Source organism: Parasteatoda tepidariorum, chromosome 8 (assembly GCF_982258835.1).
Source record: "Parasteatoda tepidariorum strain Cologne lab strain chromosome 8, Ptep-v5.0, whole genome shotgun sequence".
Taxonomy (NCBI): Eukaryota; Metazoa; Arthropoda; class Arachnida; order Araneae; family Theridiidae; genus Parasteatoda; species Parasteatoda tepidariorum.
In genome coordinates this window covers 10,904,386-10,928,109 of record NC_141762.1, presented here as the reverse complement: position 1 = coordinate 10,928,109, position 23,724 = coordinate 10,904,386, and the positions used below count along the sequence as shown (strand labels likewise).

The 23,724-nt window shown below is 28.2% G+C and overlaps 1 protein-coding gene across 3 annotated transcripts in view; it reads left to right on the top strand.

The window, feature by feature from the left end:
- Window positions 1–22,888, top strand: part of LOC107441088 (uncharacterized) — a 39,529-nt gene extending 16,641 nt beyond the window's left edge. For all 3 annotated transcript variants that reach the window (XM_087149820.1, XM_087149821.1, XM_087149822.1), the window contains 9 exons: window positions 2,178–2,326; window positions 3,123–3,861; window positions 5,961–6,055; window positions 7,347–7,560; window positions 8,974–9,122; window positions 11,520–11,889; window positions 16,440–16,565; window positions 16,853–17,005; window positions 22,472–22,888. In XM_087149820.1, the coding sequence (XP_087005946.1) occupies window positions 2,178–2,326; window positions 3,123–3,861; window positions 5,961–6,055; window positions 7,347–7,560; window positions 8,974–9,122; window positions 11,520–11,889; window positions 16,440–16,565; window positions 16,853–17,005; window positions 22,472–22,621 (2,145 nt within the window). In that variant the 3' untranslated portion in view covers window positions 22,622–22,888. The remainder of the gene's footprint in view (window positions 1–2,177; window positions 2,327–3,122; window positions 3,862–5,960; window positions 6,056–7,346; window positions 7,561–8,973; window positions 9,123–11,519; window positions 11,890–16,439; window positions 16,566–16,852; window positions 17,006–22,471) is intronic.
- The last annotated feature ends 836 nt before the right edge of the window (window positions 22,889–23,724 follow it).

Below are 23,724 nucleotides of genomic sequence, written 5' to 3'. Positions count from 1 at the left end.
AATGTTTTCACGAAATTTTTTAAGACTGCAAGTTTGAAGTTTCAAATCCAACATACTATTGAATAAGTTCTTTGATTATTGACTTTATCTTGTTTATTCTAGTGATTCTTTATGAAATTCCCAACAAAAATCATAAATGTTTTCACCTATGCACAAAATATTTTTTTTTTAAATATTTTCTTTTTTGTACTTTTTTTATTTTCTTTTTTTAAAGTGTGCTGGAATTTTTCAACCAACACGTTTGTGAATTTGTCTGACGTTTTATGGTTATTCTCATGCATAAAACCCAATCACTGCATTTGTTAAGTCATAAAATTTATTTTTTTAAAAATTATGATTTTTGTAGTGATTCTTTATCGAATTCACTGTGAAAAATCAACTATCTACAGGTTATTCTTTTAAGAAATACTGTCTATTTTGTCCAGCTTTTAGCATAAAAGTTTTTTAAAATATTATCCCAAGGTTTTGTTGGCTGCAAATTTGAAATTTCAACAAGTTTTTGAATGTGTCTGACATTTCATGGCTCTTTTATTGGGACAAATCTATGCACTGTATTATTCTTTGATAGTAAAGAAATTCTTTGTGAAATTTTTTTAAGTGTCAGCACTTCATTCTGCCTTTAGAAGGGAAATGCAGGTCTATAAAATATTCCCTATTGTTTATATTCTGTTTATCATTATTATTATTGCTTTTAATATTTTCTTATAGAAGTTCATTATTTATTAAGCATTATATGTAATATTTTTTCTTTTGTTTGGACAAAATAAATCAAATTAATAAAGAAAATATTAGATGAAGTAGCAGCTATTTTGCAAATGTTTTATGCCTTTTATCATGTTTATAGTTATTATTAGTGTGAAAAAGCCACACAAAAAATTTTATCTTATTAATAATTAACCCCTTAACTGCCGAGTAAAATTAACGTGATTCGCTCCCCAGTGCCACCGTTTTTCGCTCAAGCGCACTTTCTTACACGGTGTTTTGGTGGAGAAAATGATACACGCTTTGCAATTTAAAAACAGTTTAATTTTACAAGACAAGAAATAGGAAAGAAAGAAAATACAAAATTTAAATTAAATAATAAAAATACAATATAAAAGATGTTAAAACTTAGCTGTTGTATGATAAATCCTGAGACATGGTTGGACACATAAACCAGCATCACATTCATCGCACTGATAGCGGGATTCACGAAGAATTTTTTTTCTTGAACAAACAGCACATTTTTGCGATGCATTTTTCTTTGAAGACGTTGATGGAAAGAATAAAAAGCACCAAATACATACGGGAAACAAAAGCGAAAAAGGAATAAACCCGACCTTACTCAAATAAATACACACAAGCAATTAATACAATGTCACTTTTCCATAATATTCTTTTCCCATTCCCCCTCCTCCGAAATTAGTAATACATTCGCAAAGCAAACACTTTCAAGGCCATTTTACTGCATTCTGAAGTAGGGGGTGTAGTTCTATTTATAGCAGCGCAATGCAAAGCATCGTACTTCGGGAAAGCGTATATATACTCGTGCGGCAGTTAACGCATTGTCTGGCCGAGACATATATATACGCCTGTGGCAGTTAAGGGGTTAATATTATCTTATTACAGAATTCCTGTGAAATAAATTAAAGTGCATTTTGGGTTTTTTGGGTTAAGACCATTATTTTCTTCTTCTTTTTTTTTTTTTTTTTTTTTTTTTTTTTTTTTTTTTTTTTAAAATTAGAAAGTATATTTTAAGGTGTTCTTTCTCGTGTATTTTTTGCTTAGAAATTTTTGTATTGTAACGAGATATTGTAAGATGTTTATAAAAATAGTATTGACTAATACTGAATTTTTCCATAATACCTAAAATTTAAAATTAATGTCATATATTTGATAAAAGCCATTAATTAAACCATTTAGATTGAAATCTTTAAAAGTTCTTCACATGTTTTGTTTGTTTGCTTTTATTATTATAACTATTTTGTGCATTGTAGCCTATTTTCTGATATCTCCCCATTTTAACATTCCCAATTTTATTTAGTTCTTAAGTGGTTTTTCTTTTTGAAAATAAACATTGGAACAAAAACCCATTTGCACATCTATGCTTATATTTTATTTAGAATTTGTGTGTCACCTCATGTTGAATCTGAAATTAAATAAATACTCATATAATGTGGTGGTTTGAATAATTTTAGATTCAGCAGTTGCAGTCAAAAATAGATGAATATAGTAAAATTTCAAAGAATAATTCTGATGTTATTCTAGAAGACTGTAGAGTTGCTTTAGAAAAATCTAAGGAAAAAATTTTAGAAGATGAGCAAGAAATAAGAAAACTACAGAAAAAGTAATATCATTTGTAATTTTTTTGTTTCAACAATTTAATGTTCTATTCAAACATTGTGGAATTTAAATATTTTTATAAAGTAAATTAGATATTCTATGAATTTATAATATTTTTTTTAAAAAATTTATTACTTCTGAAAAATTTGTATTTGAAAATATATATATATTGTACAATAAATCTTAATAAGTTTATCTGTGTGCTTAGAACAATATAGTTGGGAATAAAATCAACTGAATAATTATTTTTAAAAAATATGACATGAAAATTTCTGTTTTAATTTTAAAAATGGTTTTGAAAAGCTGTAAAGATTTCTGGCTTGGTGTGAAATGTCAGAACCTAAAAATATATAAGATTCTAAGAAAATAATTGATTTTAAAATTAGTAAATGTAGTAAAATTAACAAATTTGATCCATTTTTCCCTTTAAACCACTAAAAACTAACTTTTAGTCTAACTTTAAAAACTATGTAAACCAAAGGCTTGATATGTTCTGTCATTACTTTGAGAAGAAATTCTAAAAAATATTTTATGCCAAAAAAAGAATTGTGGACACTAATCCAGACAATTAAAATTTTATTATACATTATTGAAATGCAAATTTATTCTTTTCGAGTAGAATTTCATAAATTTAGAAAATTTAAAATGTTGTAGATAATTTTATTTTTTCTTTCAAATAATTGCACTCACTTTTCGTTAAAGGTCCTGAATCCGAAAGATAGTTTCTGTAGTCTATCAGAATCACTGTTATATATTTATTTTCAAAATTCATTAATTTCAATGAATGCTTCTATTTTCAGTCTTCAAAAAAGTGAATCAGAGATCCATGGTCTTCGTAGTAGCCAGAGTACGCATCAGAGTCAAAGTGCTGAACAGTTGTCTAGATCCAGAATTAATGTTCCATCTTCTAGTAAGAGTGATGATGTTATTCATAGAACTAGCGTGCAGTCTCCTCGACCGCTTGCGTCCGACATGAGAGATCTGAAGTTCTCTTTAGCTTCTGTGACCCAAATTTCATCTAAGATTGAGTCGCTTTTAACAAACATTAAATCTTCTGATATATTTATCCATACTGCTAAGCAACGTGCTGCGAGGGCGGTATCCAAATATGCAGCAGAAACGGAAATTTTGGAATTGCAGAACTGTGTGCGTAAAAGCAACCGCTTAACCTATGACATCAGCAATATTTGGAAGTCTCTAAGCAAGGAAATCACGGAACAAAACATGACAGTCAGGCAAAGAGATATACAGCAGCTTGAGGCTTCTATAACCAACCTAGCTGTATCTTCAGCAGAGGCTGAAATGATAACTATGGGTCTGAGCAGGGCTAAATTCTTTGATTATCTCGTAAACCGAACCGTGTCGTTGTCTGACCTCGAAGACGAGGACAATGTGGCTCGCGATCATTCGAAGTGTGTTGCCGATGTCGTGGCTTTGGAAGACAAAGTTAAGTATGCCGCTCTTTCGGTTAAAACTGCAACCGACATTATTGAGAGAATCGATCGGAATATCGATCTTGGTGAAAAATACGAAAGCAAGGTGAGTTGTTACTTAAAATCATAAATGGTGTTTAAGGTCTAGTATTAGATTCTATTGTTTGTTTGTTTTTTTCTCAATTTATACGTAACTATCTATTTAATAACTTTTAGAATTGTAGTTAACATATTTCGTGCACCAGCAAGGCTTTTTGTTTGTTGTACAGTTAATTATGAACCATTGCCATTTTATTACTTTTCTATTTCTTAATCTTTTTCTTGCAAGTAATATTGCTGATTATGTTATTTTTAGAAAGTAATTCAAAAAATGTATCTGTTGGAATTTTTTTTTCATTAAGTTAATTAAATTTGTTCAAAGAGCAATCTTTGTTCAAAGAGCAAAGGTCTATCATCCGTGTAAAACTTTATAAGAAGGAATAGTTTTATATAAAATAAAAAAGGGCATTTGAAAGAGGGTGCATGAACAATGTAATACATGTTTATACTTATGGACTTAATAAGGTTTCAGTTTTGTTACTGTTATCGCTGTGTCTTGCTCTAATTTTATTGGTTGTTTTTCTGTCTACAGTTTTCTTCTAATCTGCCATTAGAAATAAAATAAAAATGTGGGCTTCTGGAAGCAGTAATAACAAAAATGTCTAAACCGCCAGTTAGTTAATTAGAGAAATTTGTTTGCATGAAAAATTATATCAGAGTGTTTTGTTCTATTCAAAATTTACTTTTGTAAACTAAAGTAAAATAAATTTAGAAACTAAATTTAACATTTATATTTTACATGCACAAATTTTCTGCGTCAACTTTAGATTTTTTTTTTTTATTTCCTTCCTTTCTCCTTTGCTATTGTCTACAAAGAAAAAAATTTCTTCTGGAAGAAACTCGTATCAGCTTAATATAGAATATTTGTAGTTTTCATGAAGAAAAAAAATTATGAAGAGCCCTTTCTTGCTCTAATATTGTTGAATTGGCATTGAGCCACATTACATAATTAAAAAGTGGGAAAGGGGAAGGAGAGAAAAGCTAAGATTTTATCAGACGTTTCTTCACATAAGTGTTGCCATGGCAACAATGTTACAACTGTGATTTTATTCCTCATTCTGAAATAATCTTTCTTCAGTTTATGGATTTTAAAAAAATATGTGAAAAATTTTGAAATTATTGAAACTTAATTTATCAAGCAAAAGATTTTTGATGACAAAAACGTTGACTCTGTGCCAAAAGTAATATAGTATATCTCTACATTAAATATTTTTTTAATGTTATCATTATTTTTTAAAGCAATACATGTTAGTGGAAAATGGGCATTACATATTATGTACTAGTGAAAAATACATAATTCTTTAGTATTAATAAAAAATCTTTTTTTATGGATTACTTCTGTAGATATACCTTTCATAGATTATTTCTTTCTTTTTTTTTTCTCTCCTTCTGTGTTTCGTTTTAGTTTTAAGAACATCATTTGAAACCTGAATTTTTTTAATTTTATGGGAAATTCGTAATTTCTGAAAATTTTAACTGTTTTAAAACTTTATTATTATTTTTTTTTTGGTTATTTATTTTATTGTTAAGTTACAAAATAATTGAAATTAGAATGTTTTTCATTTTTATTGCTTTAGTTTACTATTGTAGCTATTTGTTTATTTTTTTAATTGAGCAATTTCAAGCTTTTTGCAAATAAATGGTCTAAATCTGCAGCTTTTTTCCCCTTAGTTTTGTTCTGTTGATTAAAAATAATAATAATTTAAAAAAGAATTAATGAAAAAAGAATTTTTAAATGAAATATGAAGTACAGGGAACCAATTTACCTGGAGTTTAAGGATGAACATTCAATTTAATAATATTTGATTTTTTTTATACATGTACAAACATGTGATTTTTTAGTTTATTTTTTCATTCAATAATTTTTGTGTTATGTTTTTCAGTATTTTTATGTGGTCTTCTCTTAATATCTCAAAAAATATGTTAGCAGATAGGCATTGCCATGTCACTTAAGTATTTTTTGTTCGTTTTAAGGTACATTTCAGCATATGTAAAATTAATACAAAGATTTTATTTAGTGCCTAAGAATAAAAAAATATTTTCAATTCTGAAACTTTATTTGAAATTATTATGAAAAATATTTACGATTTTTCTTTCTCCTTTCAGAGTTTTCCTGGAAGAAGATATGAAGAAAAGCAAGCAAATACTATTCATCTGAGCAGTTCTGAACCTTATATTAAAACTGTACCTGGGTCTAATATGTTAGTCAATGGATTTTTATCCATTTATTAATTTAACTGTTAATGCGTTGTTTATTCTGTTATGTAAAATATACTTTAAATTTATTTTCTTAGCATTTAATTTTTTTTTCTTCTTCTCTTTGTTTAAAATATAAATAATTTTTATTTTTCTCTTTTTTTCCATTTTAGTCAAATATAACATTTATTTCCTTCTCAAAATATTAGGTTGGTTCAAGGCTTTTAAAGTTGATCTTTAATTTTCTTTTAGAAAAAAAATGTGTTGTCCTTAAATATCCTAGTTAACAGGAAGAATAAATATTATACTATCTTTCTAAAAAAGGAAATTAAATTTCAAAGTTAGAAATTTCATTATATGCTATGCGACAAAGTATATAACAAAATGAATGCTAATAATTCTTTATAGTGTGTCAATTATGATATTAATCATGGTTCCCACAGTTCAGAGGAAACCCGGAATTGTCAGGGAATTATGTCTTAGCTCCAAAAATCATGTAAAAACCTGGAATATTCCTATTTTATTCTTGGAAAATAGCCAGTCTTAAAATTGTTAGTAACAGTAATGAGTTATTGAGATTCGAGTTAAATAATTTTAACATCTATTACAATTATTTGTTGTAAAAATTTCATATTTTAGTTAAACTGAATTGCTCCCATCATCATTTAATGATATTTTTTTACACAGAAAATCTAATATTTTGCATTGCAATTAAAAGAATCTTAAGTTTTCTGATGAAAATGTGATCTCGCTTTTCATTGAAATTTACCTGGTATACCTGAAAAAACCAGGGATTTTTTTTCTGAAATTGAGTGGCAACGCTGATTAATCTTCCTTTATTGATGACAATCGCTCTTGATTTGATGGCATGAAAATATTCTTGCATTTAAGAAAAATTGAAAATTTCCGATTTCTCTTCTCTTGTTTCATCATTATACCAGAAGACAAGGGAACTTCTAGATCAAGCATTAGGACTAGCTAGCCTTTTTGGAGGAATCTTTTCTGGAACTTACCAATATTTGCTTTACATGGAGAAGGAAACCTCCCATAGTTAGCCCAACACTAAGGGAGTATGGTTTATATCCACTAAGGGTATTTTACTTCAGCACTCTGATCTTACGTCAGCACTGATGTGAGCCAAGAGCAGTCTGAGCCACCTCTGGTTTTCTTACCTGGGTCACCTCATTGGGGGCGAACGTTATATTCCCTGAGCCATTGCCACTCTGTTGCTATAAAACTTATTTATAACTGATGTAAAGCTTATTCCTAATTTGTCTCTTTTATTTTCTGTATTAGGTATCAAAGTAATGACTTTAACCCTGCTGTTAGAAGAACTCGTAGTGAACCAATTGGAGGTGGTGAAGTTACAAGGAGAATAGATAAAACACTTTCTAAGATACAACAAATTGAAAGAGGAGATTATGCTAAAGACAATGAACTTTGTAGGCACTTGGCAGAACAAATTAGATCTCTGTCTGACAGGCTGAAAGAACTCTGTGAGGAGTACAATGTATGTAACTCTTATACTTTCATTTTTAACAAAATATTAGAATGTTAAGATATGTTTAAGAATGAAAATTGACTGGGCGGAAATCGGCAATTTCGATAAAAGTTACGATTTTTGTTTTGTCATCCATGTTTGAACTTTGGTTCATTAGATTTACAAAACCCTTTAAATTTTTGATCTCTGATTTTTAAAAATGAAGTTATCAGTAGTTTTTCAGTATGCTTGCAGGCAAAACCAGAAGTGCTTTGAGCTTTTTAACCTTTTTTTTTTTTTTTTACTTGCATTTTTAAAATAAATAATTAGTTAAATTTTTAAAAAAAAATAAAATGAATTTTCAACAATTAAATTTCGAATAATATTTTTTTTTTCCTCAAAATTTTCTTTTATTTTAAAAGAATTTTCTGAACGAGCTTGATTTTGAAAAAAATTCTTGAAGCTAAAACACATTTCAAAGAAAAAAGTTTATCATGGAATTCTTCGAAATTTTGTATGAAGATTTTGAAAAATGTTGGTGATGATTTGAACTAAAAGCTAAAATCTCAAGTGTGAATTTCTAATTTTTTTATTTTGCTTTAATTAGGAATATTTAGAATTTTTTGAAGAAATAAAATCATTATTAATCAATATATTTAGCTTGATTTCATTGTCTTTTCGAAAGTTTTTTTAAAATTTTAGTTCAAAACACAGATGGTAATCACATTTTTTATTTTAAAAAATTATTTTGAAATTTATGCTTTTCAATTTGTTACATAGATAATGTGAAAAATTGGTGCATTAGCATAATGTGTAAATTTTGTAGTTTTTAAGCTCAAATTTGCCCTTATTTTAAAAATACTTCATAAATTTTTAAACTTTACTTTAAAATTACAATTTTAGGACCTTTGCTTAACAAGCATAAAATTAAAATTTTAATTAAGCCTTTTAAAAAAAATTATCAAAACCTGTCGGATACCTTAAAAGGTTTTCAAAATAGTTTTTTCTGTGTTCTTCTAACCAGTACTCTACATTTTATGGGGCCCACAAAGCCTTGTCCCTCAACTATCTTTAATTTTGAGATAAACATGATGGAAAATAAAAATTTCAGATGAAACCATTTTTTATCTAACATCAAGTTACTATGGTCAATATATTTTTTGCTACTCCTTCAACTCATTTTGTTTTTCAATATTTATTTGATTGGATTAAGTTTTTTTTTTTTTTACACTTGAAGATCAAAAGATTTGAATGTCTAATTTTTAATTATAGACTTGCAAAGCAAAATATTTAGTTTGTTATTGAGTTATGTCTTATTTTTAATTATAGACTTGCAGATTAAAAGATTTGGTTTGTTATTGAGTTATGTCTTATTTTTAGTTATAGACTTGCAGATTAAAAGATTTGGTTTGTTAATGAGTTATGTCTTATTTTTAATTATAGACTAGAAATGTTCAAGATAACTTCACCGAATACTCAGCAGTAACTCTAAGCAAATTGGAAACTTTAGCAAGACAAAGCAGAGACACTGTTATAGCTGCAGAAGCACAAATCACTGCCTATCGTTCAAAAGCTCAAAATCTATCTCAAAAGTATTTATTTATTGTAATATTATTATTAACTGGATATAATTTTCTTCTGAATCATACCAAAAATTGGCTTAGAAATGTTTTACCATCTAGCTATTCTAGCATCTAGCATTACCATCTAGAATTCTAGCTTCTAAACAGTGTAAAAAAAATTTCTTTTATTATGACAAGAATTCTGATTTATGTGCTGTGAGCGTCACTGAATTCAATGTTATTCATATACAAACTTGTATATGAATAACATTGAATTCTCAAAAAGAACTCCCAAAAAATTTTTTTTGCATGTATTGTTCCTCAAAATCAGAGGTATTTCAAGTTACAATTTTTTTTTCAAACAATGTATATCTCATTGCTTTAAAAGTTGTACACAGAAATAAAATTCACAACTAGAACACATCAAAGGTTAAAATGAAAGGAATTTGTTTTTATACAAATGTGTGGAAAACAAAAAGTTTTAATTGTAAATGTTTGCAGACTAAATAAAATGGAAAATTTTCTCTTTCTTAAGAATAGAACAATATACATTGTATTTAAATTATAACATGCTTGCTTTATGCTGAATATTTTGTCATTTTTAATATGTCAATTATACTTATGTGTTTTTATTACAGTTTTACATATTTATGCCCCAGTTGATTATCTTTTATTTAATCAATTAGTAAAATTTGTTTTTCAATCTTTTTAAATATTCCGGTAACCAAATAATCTGAAATGAGTCAGAACTAGTTGTTAAAAAAAGAAAGAAAAAAGAGGGATTGTAAGCTTATAGGAAAGGGAATATAAAACTTGTCCTGGAAAAAAAAATATCGGTTCTAAAACTAGTAGCAATTAAAAAGAAATTAGCTTAGAATGTAATGTGATTCTCTTATTCCCCATTTTTTTTATTCTGAAAAGATGTTTTAAAGCATATAAATAAAATGCCTAATAAATAGATTTGATTTTTTGTAGTTCAGCTGTTTCTGAAAGATGTTCTGTTATGTGAAGCTCTGAGGTACTCTAAAAAGAATAATCACTGGGGTTCCCATTTATAAAAATTTTCATCGATTCTTTCTTATCTTGTCTTCCAGTTTAAAATAAAATGTCCAAATTCAAGAATAAAGAATTTTGTTGTTCTAATATGTTCATAAAAGTGTTTTTTTTTCTTTTTTTTTTAAGAATAATGAAACTTTTTTTATTCATTTTCATCAATACACCTAGAAAAAATTCCTAATTTAAAATATTTCATTCTTCACATTAGGTTTTTTTTTTTTTTAAATAATTAGAGGTCCTTTTTTTATGGTATACATTCGCAGCAGTTAATGAACTTTTTTTATATAATGCAGAGGTTATGCGACAAAGAAACTTCATCATCAAGGCAACCCAGTGATTTCCAAGAGTTGGATTTTTTTTTCTCCAGTAGCGATTTTTGAAACCTGTAATTATATTAAGATCCTATCAATAATCCATTGTTTATTTTATATTTCGTTTATGATATCATTTACTAAGAAATTGCATTAGTATTTCCCATCGCAATTTTCATATCAAAATATTTAAATTCACTAATGAAGTAATGTGTCCCTAATAACCATTTATAAGGTTTATAGTAGTTAGTTATTTTAGCTATACACCAAAAAAAATTCATAGCTAGACTCAGCTGTGCGAATTTAACTTTCAGACCTAAAACCTATTTTAAGTTTATTAATGAAGAAAACAAAAATTTTCATTCCTCTTATTAAATATTCTCAAAGTAAACTAGCCTTTTATTGGTTAATAACATTCACAATCGTCTTTATATACTTTTACAGGGTGCATAGTGTTTTTAAAAAGCCCTTAAAGTTGCTTTTTTCCTTCGGGGTTTGTAAAAAGTGCTTATTTTTTTATGTTTTAAAAAGAGATTTTTTTTTTTTTACCGTATCAATTTTGTTCTAAATTACAAAAAATGCATGATTTTTCCAATTTTCTCCGCAATATTTATCAGAAACTAGTTATTTTACCTTGATTATATAAAGTTTTTGAAAATGTTTCTAAATTTTATTGATTTTATGTTTATGAATTGAATTAAGAACTTTAAACGATAGGAAAAAAATAATTTATATTACTGCACAGATCGTAATTAAGATTTGGGGGGGGGGGAGTGATTAAAAATATTTTTTTAGTGCTTATTTTTTGTTGAAAAATCTGACTAGGCACCCTGTTTTATTAATTAAGTCTGGGTTCTGCCAAATGAAGGTTGATCATTTGGGGTTCCATAGCTGGAAAAAAATTTGAGACCACCATAAAAAAATATGGGGTCTGCTGGTGTAGTGAATATTCACTAAGCTTAATTATTCACCTTCAGCATATATTTTATAGGTGTGTACTCTCCCACAGTTGGTTAACCTTTTAGTTTTGTCACCAATTTTTAATAACTAAATTTTTCAGACTGAGAGATACGGAAGAGTTGCTAAGCGTAAGTCTACATGAGTGTTTGGGATTGAGACACGAATTAATGAAATTACAAATCTCGAGAGGGCCGACAGACGAAGACGATGAGTGTCGTGCATTCCTTAGGACGATGAATCTCAGGGATGCAGATAAACCAAAATCTGCGGACAAGGCTTTTTTCCGCACAATCGATTTTGATGGCAATGAGACTGCCGTCAAGAAGGTACCTTTTCGCCAAACTTCTCCGAGAAGGCCGGAGGGTCCATTTGAATGCATGTTTTGCAAGCAAGGATCAGATCACGAGCAGTGTGTAGAGAAAATAAGAGAGTTAAATGCTACTATTAGAAAATTAAAAGTGGAAATCAAAGTAAGTATTGAAGTATTTTATCTAGAAATAATTTGGTTTGTTGATGTATGTATTAGCCATAAGTTGAAGAAAGGGTTGATTGATGTATTTACCATTATATCAAGAAATACTTTGGTTTGAACAGGAATTTGATTGATGTTTTTCCAGTTGTCCATATTTTATTCCGGAGGGATGTAAGCAAGCAATTATTTAACAAAAATCATAAATGAGGAGCCTGCATGCGTTGGGTAATAGCAGAATGTTGATTATTTTAAATAGTCTATATCTTAAAACTGTCTAAAATCAATTCAGAATTTAAAAAAACTTCACTTAAAATTAGCCCAAAATGAAACTAACTTCACGTGACACAAAATGAGGCGGGGATTGCTTATGACGTCAAAGTATAGTAACTCAGCGTACGGGAGGAGTTAAACCAAAGCTTCCTATCTAGAAATGTGTTACAAAGGCGTTTTAATTTGATCTGCATTTTTTAAAAATTGTTTTTCTTTCATGTTTATATCATATATATAGTTTAAATATATATGTAATGTATATCAGTTGCATCCTCCTCCTTGAGAAAATTTTTGTGGGCACCTTTCAACGTAATGAAATAAAAAAAATTTGAGGTAGGAAAAAATAAATGTCGAAACTACTTTTTTTTCAACAACTTTTGAAATAAATTCATTTTTCTTTATTTATACTGATTCATTTTTATTTATATTTGTCTATATATAAAAGTCTGAACTGTTTTGAAAGTTTTTATTTAATGAGTTGATCCCAATTGAAGGCAATGGAATGAATGGTATATGACCTGGAATTATAAGTTTTAGGTAAATAAAATTTTTAAAAAAATTCTTTTTTTATTATTAACTTCTAAAATATTTTCTTAATTTTTTTTTTCTGAAGAAATGTAAATATTGCTAAACCCCTATCATTTTTTATTTTAACTTCCATAATTTTTTTTCTTCTAGATAAAATTAGTTAATTATTTTTTAACTCAAAGCTCTTCAGCATAATGAAATAAAATTGAGGAATGAAAAAATAAATGTCGAAACTACTTTTTTTCTATAACTTTTGAAATAAATTCATTTTTCTTTATTTATACTGATTCATTTTTATTTATATTTGTCCATATATAAAAGTCTGAAATGTTTTGAAAGTTTTTATTTAATGAGTTGATCCCAATTAGAGGGAATGGAATGAATGGTATATAACTTGGAATTTAGGTCAATTTTTTAAAAAATTCTTTTTATTATTAACTTCTAAGATATTTTCTTGAATATTTTTTTTTTTTGAAGAAGAAATGTAAATAATGCTAAACCCCTCTCATTTTTTATTTTAACTTTGATAATTTTTTCTTCTAGATAAAATTATTTTTTAACTTCAAGAAAAAAGAATCTGTACACCACTGTTCTCTAAGAATAAAATTCTTTCATTTTAAAGAATAAAAAAAAAAGAAAGAAAAAAAGTGATCTGAACAGCATTTCATAAACATTTTAATTCAGTATAATGAATTATTCATTCAGAGAACTTATCAAGCAGGAAAACAATTTTATAGAATTAAATTATAATTAAGTAAGTTATTGTAAAATGGTCTTAGCAACAGTATAATCATCACCTTCTAGAACAAGGTGATATAATGCAGTAGTTGCAGGCAATGTGCGAGTATTTTTTTCATTGCGTTTGATGGCTTTGCACCAAATTTGTCTTTTTTCTCCTTTTGGTACACTAAAAAGTAATTTATTTGGCGTGTTTAACCTAGAACTATTGCACGTGGTACAATGCAACACTTGTAGTTTTTGCTTGGAGTCGTTTTTCAAAATTTATACTCGGTGCAGCATATGCTTTCACCGTTTCACAACATGATGAGAGTCGTGGTTGTACTATACTTTAACATCATCAGAGCGAATGGGAAACCTAGCAGCGATTTAGGGCGCGGGGCTAATCAAGCGATTTTAACTATTAATAACAAAATAACTAGTAATCACACCGATCTGAAATTGGTGTCTCTCTTTATAAAATGGCATGATGTTTCATTTTAAAACATAAAAAAAAAGCATGCAGATTCCTCATTGTTTAATAAAGAATCAAATTATAATAAATAAAAATGCTTAATTTTTGAAATTTATGTGGAGATCAAAGTAAAAATTAATCTCAATTTTTAATATAAGTATTTCGAAAATGGCCATGGGAGGTGTGGCTACAGGACTAAGACCCCATAAGCAGAATATTTTCAAATGTTCTGCAACAGGACTTATTAATTTATACAAATGTTCTGCAAGCATTTCACAGCAAAAAAAAGTCAACTTAACGTTAAAATATTATATTTTCATTTATTAAAATACAGGATCATGCACTACATTATTTTTTAAACCAAGGCAAACTTTCTTGATTTGTTACTTTTTCAATCACTTTTGAAGTACAAAATTTTGTTAATGACGATGATGAATTATTAATAAAATGCCTATGATATGAAGGTCCGACCATTAAAATAAGGGCTACCTTAAAAGAATGTATGAGATTAAGGTTGGGGATTGTTCTGCAAAACTATCGGAGGCAGGTGGGCGGGGGAGAGGGTTCACGGGAAAACGCTGTCACTTATTCAAGATACAAATTGTTCTGCAGAACTTTGTTTGTTCTGAAGCATACATCACAATTTTAGGCACTTTCTGCTTCTGGGACTAAGACCAACAGGATACCTCCGTCTACCAAGAAATTAAAAAGGCAAATCTTTTGTATACATTAACATAGTTTTTACTAAGGAAAGTTAAAGATTCCATGTATTGGCTATTAATATATTAAATTTAATGCCAAGGCTCTTTGTCTTAACTTTATGCATTTAAATATGTTGGCAGAAAAGATAGCATAAGAAATAATATTGAATTTTAATGAATCCAAAACATTAGCAACCATATAACGGTTTTTGAATTCTATGCTAATGTGTTAGGCAAATGTAGAGGGAATCTCTAAAAATAGATTTCATTCTGCACTCAATTCAAGGTTGTGGTATAAGAAGATTACAGGTTATAATAATGATTTTTATTTATTGAAAAAGTATTAAACAAGATAATAATTTGGTTTTTAAATATTAGGAAATATGTTATGCAGATTTCAGCATGACAGTATTCATTACGTTTTTCTTTTGAGTATAATTAGTTTATTTTATCTTGTTTAATGTCTTAATTATTCTGCTAATACGGTAGAACCTTTCTAATCCTAACAAACTGGACCGTCATCTATCAGGATGACCAATTGTAGGTGATTGTCCATACTGTTGCCACTTCACAGGGAAAACCTGGAATATACAGGGAATTTTAAAATCACCTGGAAATACAGGGAATTTTTAGTTTTTCTTTACAAACTGGGAAAATACAGGGAACTTTGTTTCTAATTTTTATCTTTTAAAAAATGGTGGCCACTCAAAGCGCTATCTATTGCATATTTAAGGATGATAGTTCAGCTATACTAAACTATTTAATTTACTCTAGCATTATTTGTTTTAAATATGTTCACCTTTTTTCTCTAAGTTTCTCCGGTAAATAAATAATTTAGTATAGTTGGTCAAGAACACTTAAAGAAAAGGAATTGTGCTGCTAGAGTCAAATGAATTTAAAGTCACTTATCTTGCACGTGTGCTTGGCATCTTAAAGAACTGAGAAACCATTTGTAGGTATCAGGTTGTTATTATCTGGATCTATATATCAAATGTTTCAGCATTAGTAGCAATAGTTTCAGGGTTGATGTATGTCTTGCTTCAGAATTTGTATCAAAACCTCTTCTTTTTCTGATCAGATTCAACTCATCTTTCTCCAGGTCTTAGCCCTCTCTTTCTCACCTCTGTCCTGCCTCTCTTCTCAGGTTTCCTCTCCTTACCCAAAAATTGGCAGACCAAAACTGCTTATTTTATTCACGGAGAGGCTATCTCAGACAGTTTGGGCAGAAATAGGCTGGCTGATGCTCATAAAAAGGAAAGAGAGTTGTAGCAACACTACATTAGTACTTGAGGAGATATGTATTTTATCATTGAATTTTGCATGGTTGACTTATTTAAAATCAGTCATGGATTTGGATTTAGTCTTCTTATTGAATTATTTTAGAAATACTTACTTTTTATAGTTATTTTACAATATTTTCATGATAATTCTAAAATTTTTGAAAGATAAAATTGGTTCAGGTTATCCCAGATTTGTAGGATTCTAATGTAGTTTTTCCTCCATTTTAACCCCTTCCTTCTCGCTCCTGTGAAAATGACAGGGTAAGGTTTCTCCCTTTATTTCTCGCAAATACGAAATTTCTGGGCTGGAGTGTTCAGTAGTAATGCGCCAATAAGAATAAAAGTAATTCATTTCTTTTGCCCGGAAAACATTTTATTTCTCATAATGAAAGTGACAATAACTCTATCTCTAATATAGTTTTCAAAGTACACAACTAATGATTTCTGTCTCTATTATTTATTCAGAATACATGCTTTATAACATTAATTTAAAAAAGAAAATCAAACATTTGCTTTGATTATTCGGGTGAATCATACTAATTTAGATAGAACTAATGTTCATTAATGTTGTTTTCAGACTTCAGAAAAGGAAGCCAAAAATGAAAAGAAAGTTGCCCTAGCCAACAAAGAGGGGGCTGAAAAAGCTTATTTAGAGTTGGAAAATGAAAAACAAAGTGCCAAGGAAACTATTACAGCTTTAGAGGTAAGAATTTGGAAATTTCTCAAATATAGGAAAATTATAACCTATTGTAATTTATTAAAAAAGTAATAAAATTTTGGAATTCATCTTTTTAAATAATTTGAGCCATAACTAGTTTCAAACCATTTGTGCCATCTGGTATATAATGTTTGTATTATAATCTTTAAATAGGTCTTTAAAGGCGATTCACATTTAAAACTTAAAAGTTCATTTGTCTTTCTTTTTTGTTTGTTTGTTTTACTCAAATAAGTTTTTTCAATTCAAATTACTAATTTTTATTTACTTTCTAGTCTAAAAATGCATCACACTTAGAAGAGCTGAAAATGCTAAGGAACAGACTAAAAAATATGGAGCGATATCGTCGATGTGAAATAGAAGGACTTCAAACTGACATTAAAAATCTCAAGACAAAGATTAAAGACTTAGAGAAACAATTAACCCGAGTATGTTGCTTATAGAATTTTTAATTAGTTTTTTTTTCTAATTGTAAAAAATATACTTAATTCAATATTTTGTTTGTATTATTCTAACTCTCCAAATCTTTAGACAGTTGTGCCAGAAATTTAGCCTTGATTGTTGTGTATGAAATTTTGCACTTACTAGTGGTGTAATACTAGTTTTAGATTTAGAGAATGAAAAACAAAGTGCCAAGGAGACTAGTTTATACTTGTTTCCTTGGTTCCAAAACTAGTGTATACTAGTTTTATTGCAATAATATGGAGAGAAGAAATCAATTCTTTATGATGATTAGCAATCAATTTAATGGTAAGAATTTATTGATCCAAAAGTTCCGATAATCTTTGTACATTAAAAATGTCATAACTTCTCACAACCCAAAGCACCTTTGTTAGATAAGTTAGCTAATTAGAGTGAAATTATTTAAGAATAAAATAATCTGCTATTTTTTGTTAAAATAACGTTTAAAATAATTTTATGTAGTATTTTTGATTTCCATAATTAATTTTGAACAATACCTTTTTGTCTACTATTATATCAGTATCATATTCTTGATACTGATCATATTCATGCATGCTTGGTGCTTCTTTGGCAAGATCTAATCAATATTCATTTAATGGTTGTTTTATTTCTTTATGGTACGCATAATCATGAGCCTGATTTTGCCTTGCTAGTCTTAAGAGATAAACAACAATCTTTAAATATTTTATTTTGTATAGTTAGACTGGGCACATTTTCACATGCTGTTTCAAAAAGCTCTTGGAAATACTTATTTTTCATAATTAAACCTTTGAAAGTGCTCCTTTTTCTTTTAAAGAATAATTCTTTCTTTTGAATGGTGAAAATGATACCCACTCCTCTGATTTCTTTTTAAATGCCAGATTGACTATGAATTGAGAAGAAGTCTACTAGCAATCATTTATCCTGACTTGCATACATATTTACATGTCCATTCTTTAACTGCTATAATGCCCATACTTTGATTTCTTTGGAGAAAAAAAATTTCTAGTTGTTGTTAAAAATGTCTGATTCATGAGAAAAATGTTTGATTTTGAGGAATGGCAAAATAATGCAGAAACTAAGAATTAACATAAAAGGCTCATAACTTTCACATACACTCTATAACAAAAAAATCGATGCACCAAGAAGGAGTTGTCCGATTGAAACGAAAATTGATGGATAAGAAGACAGTGTACAGAATAGTAAATGATTAAAATTTCAGAACAATTGAATAATTTATTGCAGAGTTACAGTAACAAGTTCAATAAGGTGTTGACCCGCCTCTAGTCTGGGTACAAGCTGCCACACGGCGTGGCATAGACCGATAAAGCTCCGGATGGTCTCTTGCGGTATTTCCTGCCAAATTTGATCTAATTGTCGAACGAGGTCATCAACATTCCGTGCCAGATGCAATCGCCTTCCCATCATATCCCAGACATGCTCAATGAGAGAGAGATCTGGTGATCTGGCAAGCCAAGGAAGAGTTTGACAAGCTTGCAGACAGTTCATAGCAACACGTACCGTATGTGGTCTAGCATTGTCCTGCTGAAAAACCAGCCCAGGGCGCTCCAAAAGGAACGGTAGCAAAACAGGTCTTAGGATGTTGTCGACGTACCGCTGTGCGGTAAGTGTACCTCTAATGACAACCAATGGGGTCCGGCTGTCAAAGGAAATAGCACCCCAGACCATAATGCCTTGTTAAGGGCCGGTGTGGCGTGCAATAGTGAAGGCAGGATCCCCCCTCTGCCCTGTGGGTCTCCAAACACGTCTTCGATGATCGTCAGGACTCAATTGGAAGCAGGATTCGTCGCTAAAGACTATACGTCCCCAGTCGGCATCATTCCAGCCATATCTGTTCAAAACATTCATGCATACGAAATTTCAAAGCAATCAGATGATTGCTTCTTGGTCCGTCAATTTTTTTGTTATAGAGTGTACTTTCATGAGTAAATTATTGGAGCGATATTTTCCTGATTGGTATGCTCATTTTGAGAAAGTTTGTTTATGTGTTTGTATTTTCTAACTTAGTTAGCATTCACTAATTATTTAAGCTGTTGCATTATTAAGATCAATTTGTTTCCTTAAAAATCTGATCTCTAAAACAAAAGCTACTCAAAGTGATAATGTGAAGTGATTACTAACTGTTCTTTAAAAAAAAAATATCATGAACTATTTATTGTTCTAAATTTTTAATTATGCTGCATTTTTTTAAAAATGGAAGTACATTGTGACAAAAAAAACTCACCAACTTGAGTATCTTTTGATCTAATGATCTGATCTTCATGTTCTGGGACTCAATCTTAATGGTTCCAGAGAGTGACCCTAAATATGCTAATTAATTAGTACAGACGATATTTTGAGTTACGAAATCAGACACAAAATCAAAATTTCCTGAATTCACATGCTTTTTTTTTCAACAAATTCAGATTTCTGATCCCCAAAATATAGGGGGTAGCCGCAATTTGGAAAATATGGATCTCATAATTTGGTCAGGAGAACAATCCTAAGTTTAGGACCACATGATGTTAATTTTATTTTTTGCGTATTTCACCATATCTCGAGAACTTCTTAAGCGAGTTGAAAAAATTTTGCACACAATTATGAAATTCGTTTATCCAAAGATAATTCCATACAAAAAAAAAAAATTTAAGGTATTCAATTTTTTACATCATTTTATAATAAGTAATTTTGCATGGAAAAATTCAAAATTTAAGCAAAATTGGTTGAATAGTTCCTAAGAAATCGAATTTTTTAAAAAAAATCCGTTTATTAAAAGTTTGAAACTGTTCAGCCGATTTTGCTCAAATTTTGTATTTCCCATGCCATGTAAAATTACATACTTTAAAATGATGTAAAACATGTTATATGTATTGTAAAATAATTAATATTAACTGAAATTTATTTTTTGCATGGAATTATCTTTGGGTAAACTAATTTTATAATTCTGTGCAAAAAGTTTTCATTTCATTTAAAAAATTCTCGAGATATGGCAAATACCCAAAAATAAGATTTATATTATGTGGTCCTCACTTTGGATTGCTCCCCTGACCGAACTGCGGCTGCCCCCTATATTTTTGGTGATAAAAATTTGAATCCCTTTTTGTGTCTGATTTTGTAATTTAAAATATCGTCTGTACTGACTAATTAGCATTTTTAAGGTCCTTTTTTTTTGGTGCATGATGGTTATTATGGTGATTTTGGTGGTTAATTGTATCTCATTCGTGATTTCTGAATAAACTTTAATTTCTTAAGTAAATTATTTTTATCATTAAAATTTGTTATTGAATACCTCTTCATTGCTATAGACAGGGTTAGTCCTACGTCATCAAAGACGTCACTAGCTCTCCCCGTTCCAAACAAAGTTTCGAACGGAGCAAACAATATGGCGTTTCTCATGTAGTTAAAAGTGGGTCAACTAATCTTTGAATATATTAATATAGAGTCGAATTTAACCACTGAAAGGGCAAGAAAAAGTGTTGCATATATTAATATTACGTTAATCTCTTTTTATGATATTAATTGGAGTAGCTTATTAATTGTAAATGATTATGAAAACTTTTTGTATGTATGATTGGGAGAATTAGTATTTAATATTTACCATATAAATTGTAGTTATAATCTGGAAATCGGAAATTTGTGAATCTTATTATTTGAAAAATGTTATTTCTAATTTATGTTTAATTTTTCTTAAAATATGTATATTATTTTAAATAAATTTTTTTTTTATAATATTGAGACAACTTATTAATTGTAAATAATAATGAAAATTTAAAAACAAATTAAAAAGTTATGTAAGGAGCATGAATAAAGTCAGATAAGTTAGTGAAAATTATAAAGCATTTAAGATACACGTTTTTAAAATAGTAAATTTACCTATAAATTTGAGCTAAAATGATAGGAAGTAAAAAAAAAAATATTATGTAAACAAGATCTTAACACAGACGTTGACAGATCTTAAAACATATTTACAACCAAATTATGAAATAAATTTGGATGACTTGAATATTACGTTCACTGTAACAAATAAAATATTACTATGAAGGTAATTTAAAAAATTTTGATTTAGACTGTTAAATGCAAATTTTATTCTCTAAAAAGTGATAACAGTAACATTTGCCAAATATAAAAGCTGTATAACTAAATACGTATACATGCATTAAAGAGTTAAGTTTCTAAATTAAAAAATTTTTTAAAAATTTGAATTATATTTATTTGAAATGCATGCGAAATTAATATTATTATATAAGTAAAATTTAAACACCTATGTGAATACATAGATTAATAAATATGAATGTTAAATAAAAGTTTCTGTATGGGATAAGTATGTTTTAAAGAATTCTAAAAAATTCATGTTGCAATTTCTTATCGAATAAAATAGGAATCTGAGATTTAAAGATAAATTCATATATAACACCTACAAAAATTGTTCCTCTCGCATTTTAAAATGAAAATTAAAAAAAATTTTAAAATAATTTAGCTATTCTATGTATTAAAATTCTGGAAACTAAACATAGTATTGACCCTTTTAACATAACACTACACTGCACTATCATAACACTACACATTAACATAGCACTACACTAGTAACGTTAAGAATAATCTAATATTAATTATCTAATAATAAGGTATCTTAATTTTCTCAAAAATTAATGCATAAAATTATTGTTAAAAACTATTTAATGATGATGTTGACAAATATAACAAGAAAAAATCTCAAGTCAAAATAAATCTCAGTTTAAACTAAAACTCAGTGCACATTTAACAATAAGTTAGTAACATAATTTATTCCTATATAGTAGTTAAAAACTAAAGCTAATGAGAATTAGCAGCAATAATCAGAAAATCTTAAGCAAACAAAGTTTACAATAACTACAAATTTAATCATCAGACTTAATTAAATAAACAGACATTAGTATTGATAAATACAATCTAATTATAGATTAAAAATTACAAAATGTTTTTAAAAACAATGCATGCCTATCCATAACTAAAGAAAAAAATTAGATGTAGATAAGGAATATGTAACAAATTCTAAATAAAATAAGACATTATTATAAACATGAAACAAGAGTGAAAAAATATTGACGCTTAAATTTTTATACATCAAAATTAAAGATAACTTGACCATTTTGAAACTTTTTTTATATCATTTAATGCACTTAACTCGTAAAACCTACTGATACCCCGTATAAAGAAAACTACATAAATTAGGAATAAGTCTCTTAAAAGCGCTAAATAATTTTATTTATGTCAATAAACAACTAAAAATCTTGCCGTCTTAAATTAACATAGGAAATGCCATTTAAATGGATCGTTCAACAGAATGTTTGGAACGGAGATTGGAAGGACGCGTCGTTTGACGTCATGAAATACGTCATCACTGTCCCTGTCTATGCTGATATCTTTATGCATTGCTTTTATAAAATTAAAAATTTTCTCTTTCATTTGTTTAGGCTGTACTTATATTTGAAAATGGCCAGAAAGATATGGAATTGTTAAAAACAGTGCACACCACTGCTCAGCAATCAAAGTCTACTGTGGTAGCTATTAAGCGCTTGAAAGCCCAACTATATGGTATTGAAACTGACATTAAACGACTCTGACGTATCTTGTGACAAGGTTACATTTTATTATTTTTATTTTTAGCAGACTTTTCATCTATGTATTGGTAAATTATATGTGTCATTGTAAAATATCATAAATCAATCAAGATGTAAATATTTAATGATCTGATGTTAAATTTATTTATGTGAGTGTTTTGTATTTTATTATTTTTTTTAATGTCTGTTACTGGCTTTTTATAAAAGAAATTTATAATATTTCTATTAGGTGTGATTTCTTATAAAGCATGTAAATAAATCTATTTATTTATTTTAAAAAGTATTAGTTCAGCTTTCTAGATTTCCTTTTTTTTTTTTTTTTTTTCCTTAATATTTTTCCCTTTCTTTCAGAAAGATTCTAAGATAAGAAAAAAAATCACATTATATTTGAGTCATGCAAACCTGGTAACTCAGGGTGACCACTCATTCTGGAAATAGGAATAGCCTGAAATTCTCAGGGAATTTAGAAATTCCCTTGAGAAACCTTAACTTGTCTGGGAAATTTACCCTTAGCTCTGGAATTTATTGGAATGTTTGCATACAGTATTTTTCGTCTTATTTCTTTCAATGAGTCTATTCACTTTATTTACACCCAATAAAGTGTTACAATTTATTACTCACCGTCTTTATATATGAAATTGTATCTTTTAAATGGTATTTCTATCTATCTAAAGGTATTTTTATCATCTTTTTTTTGTCATTGGGGCTATTTTAATAATGGATTCATATTTAATTTCAAAAAATTCCAATTAATAATTTCAGCTTTCTTACATCTTAAAACATTAAGACTGTAAGTCTTTTTCAAAAGCAAACCTCTCTAAATCCAGTAATTAAATAATATAATGAATTTTTTTTTAAAAAAAATGTTTTTATTCAATATCATGAAAATTTCAGGTTTGAAACCATGAACAATTTTTGTGCAAAGAATTAATTTTATTTTCTTTCAGTGTTGAGGTATAAATTTTTAATAATTATAAATAAATGTTTAAATTTTTATTAAAATTATGCTACTTTTAGTCTTAACGATTTGCAAAATTTTTCTACTTTTTCTCTGAAAAGCTCAAGAAATTTAGTTTCGTTAGGAGAGCAGCCATAGTTTGTCAAAA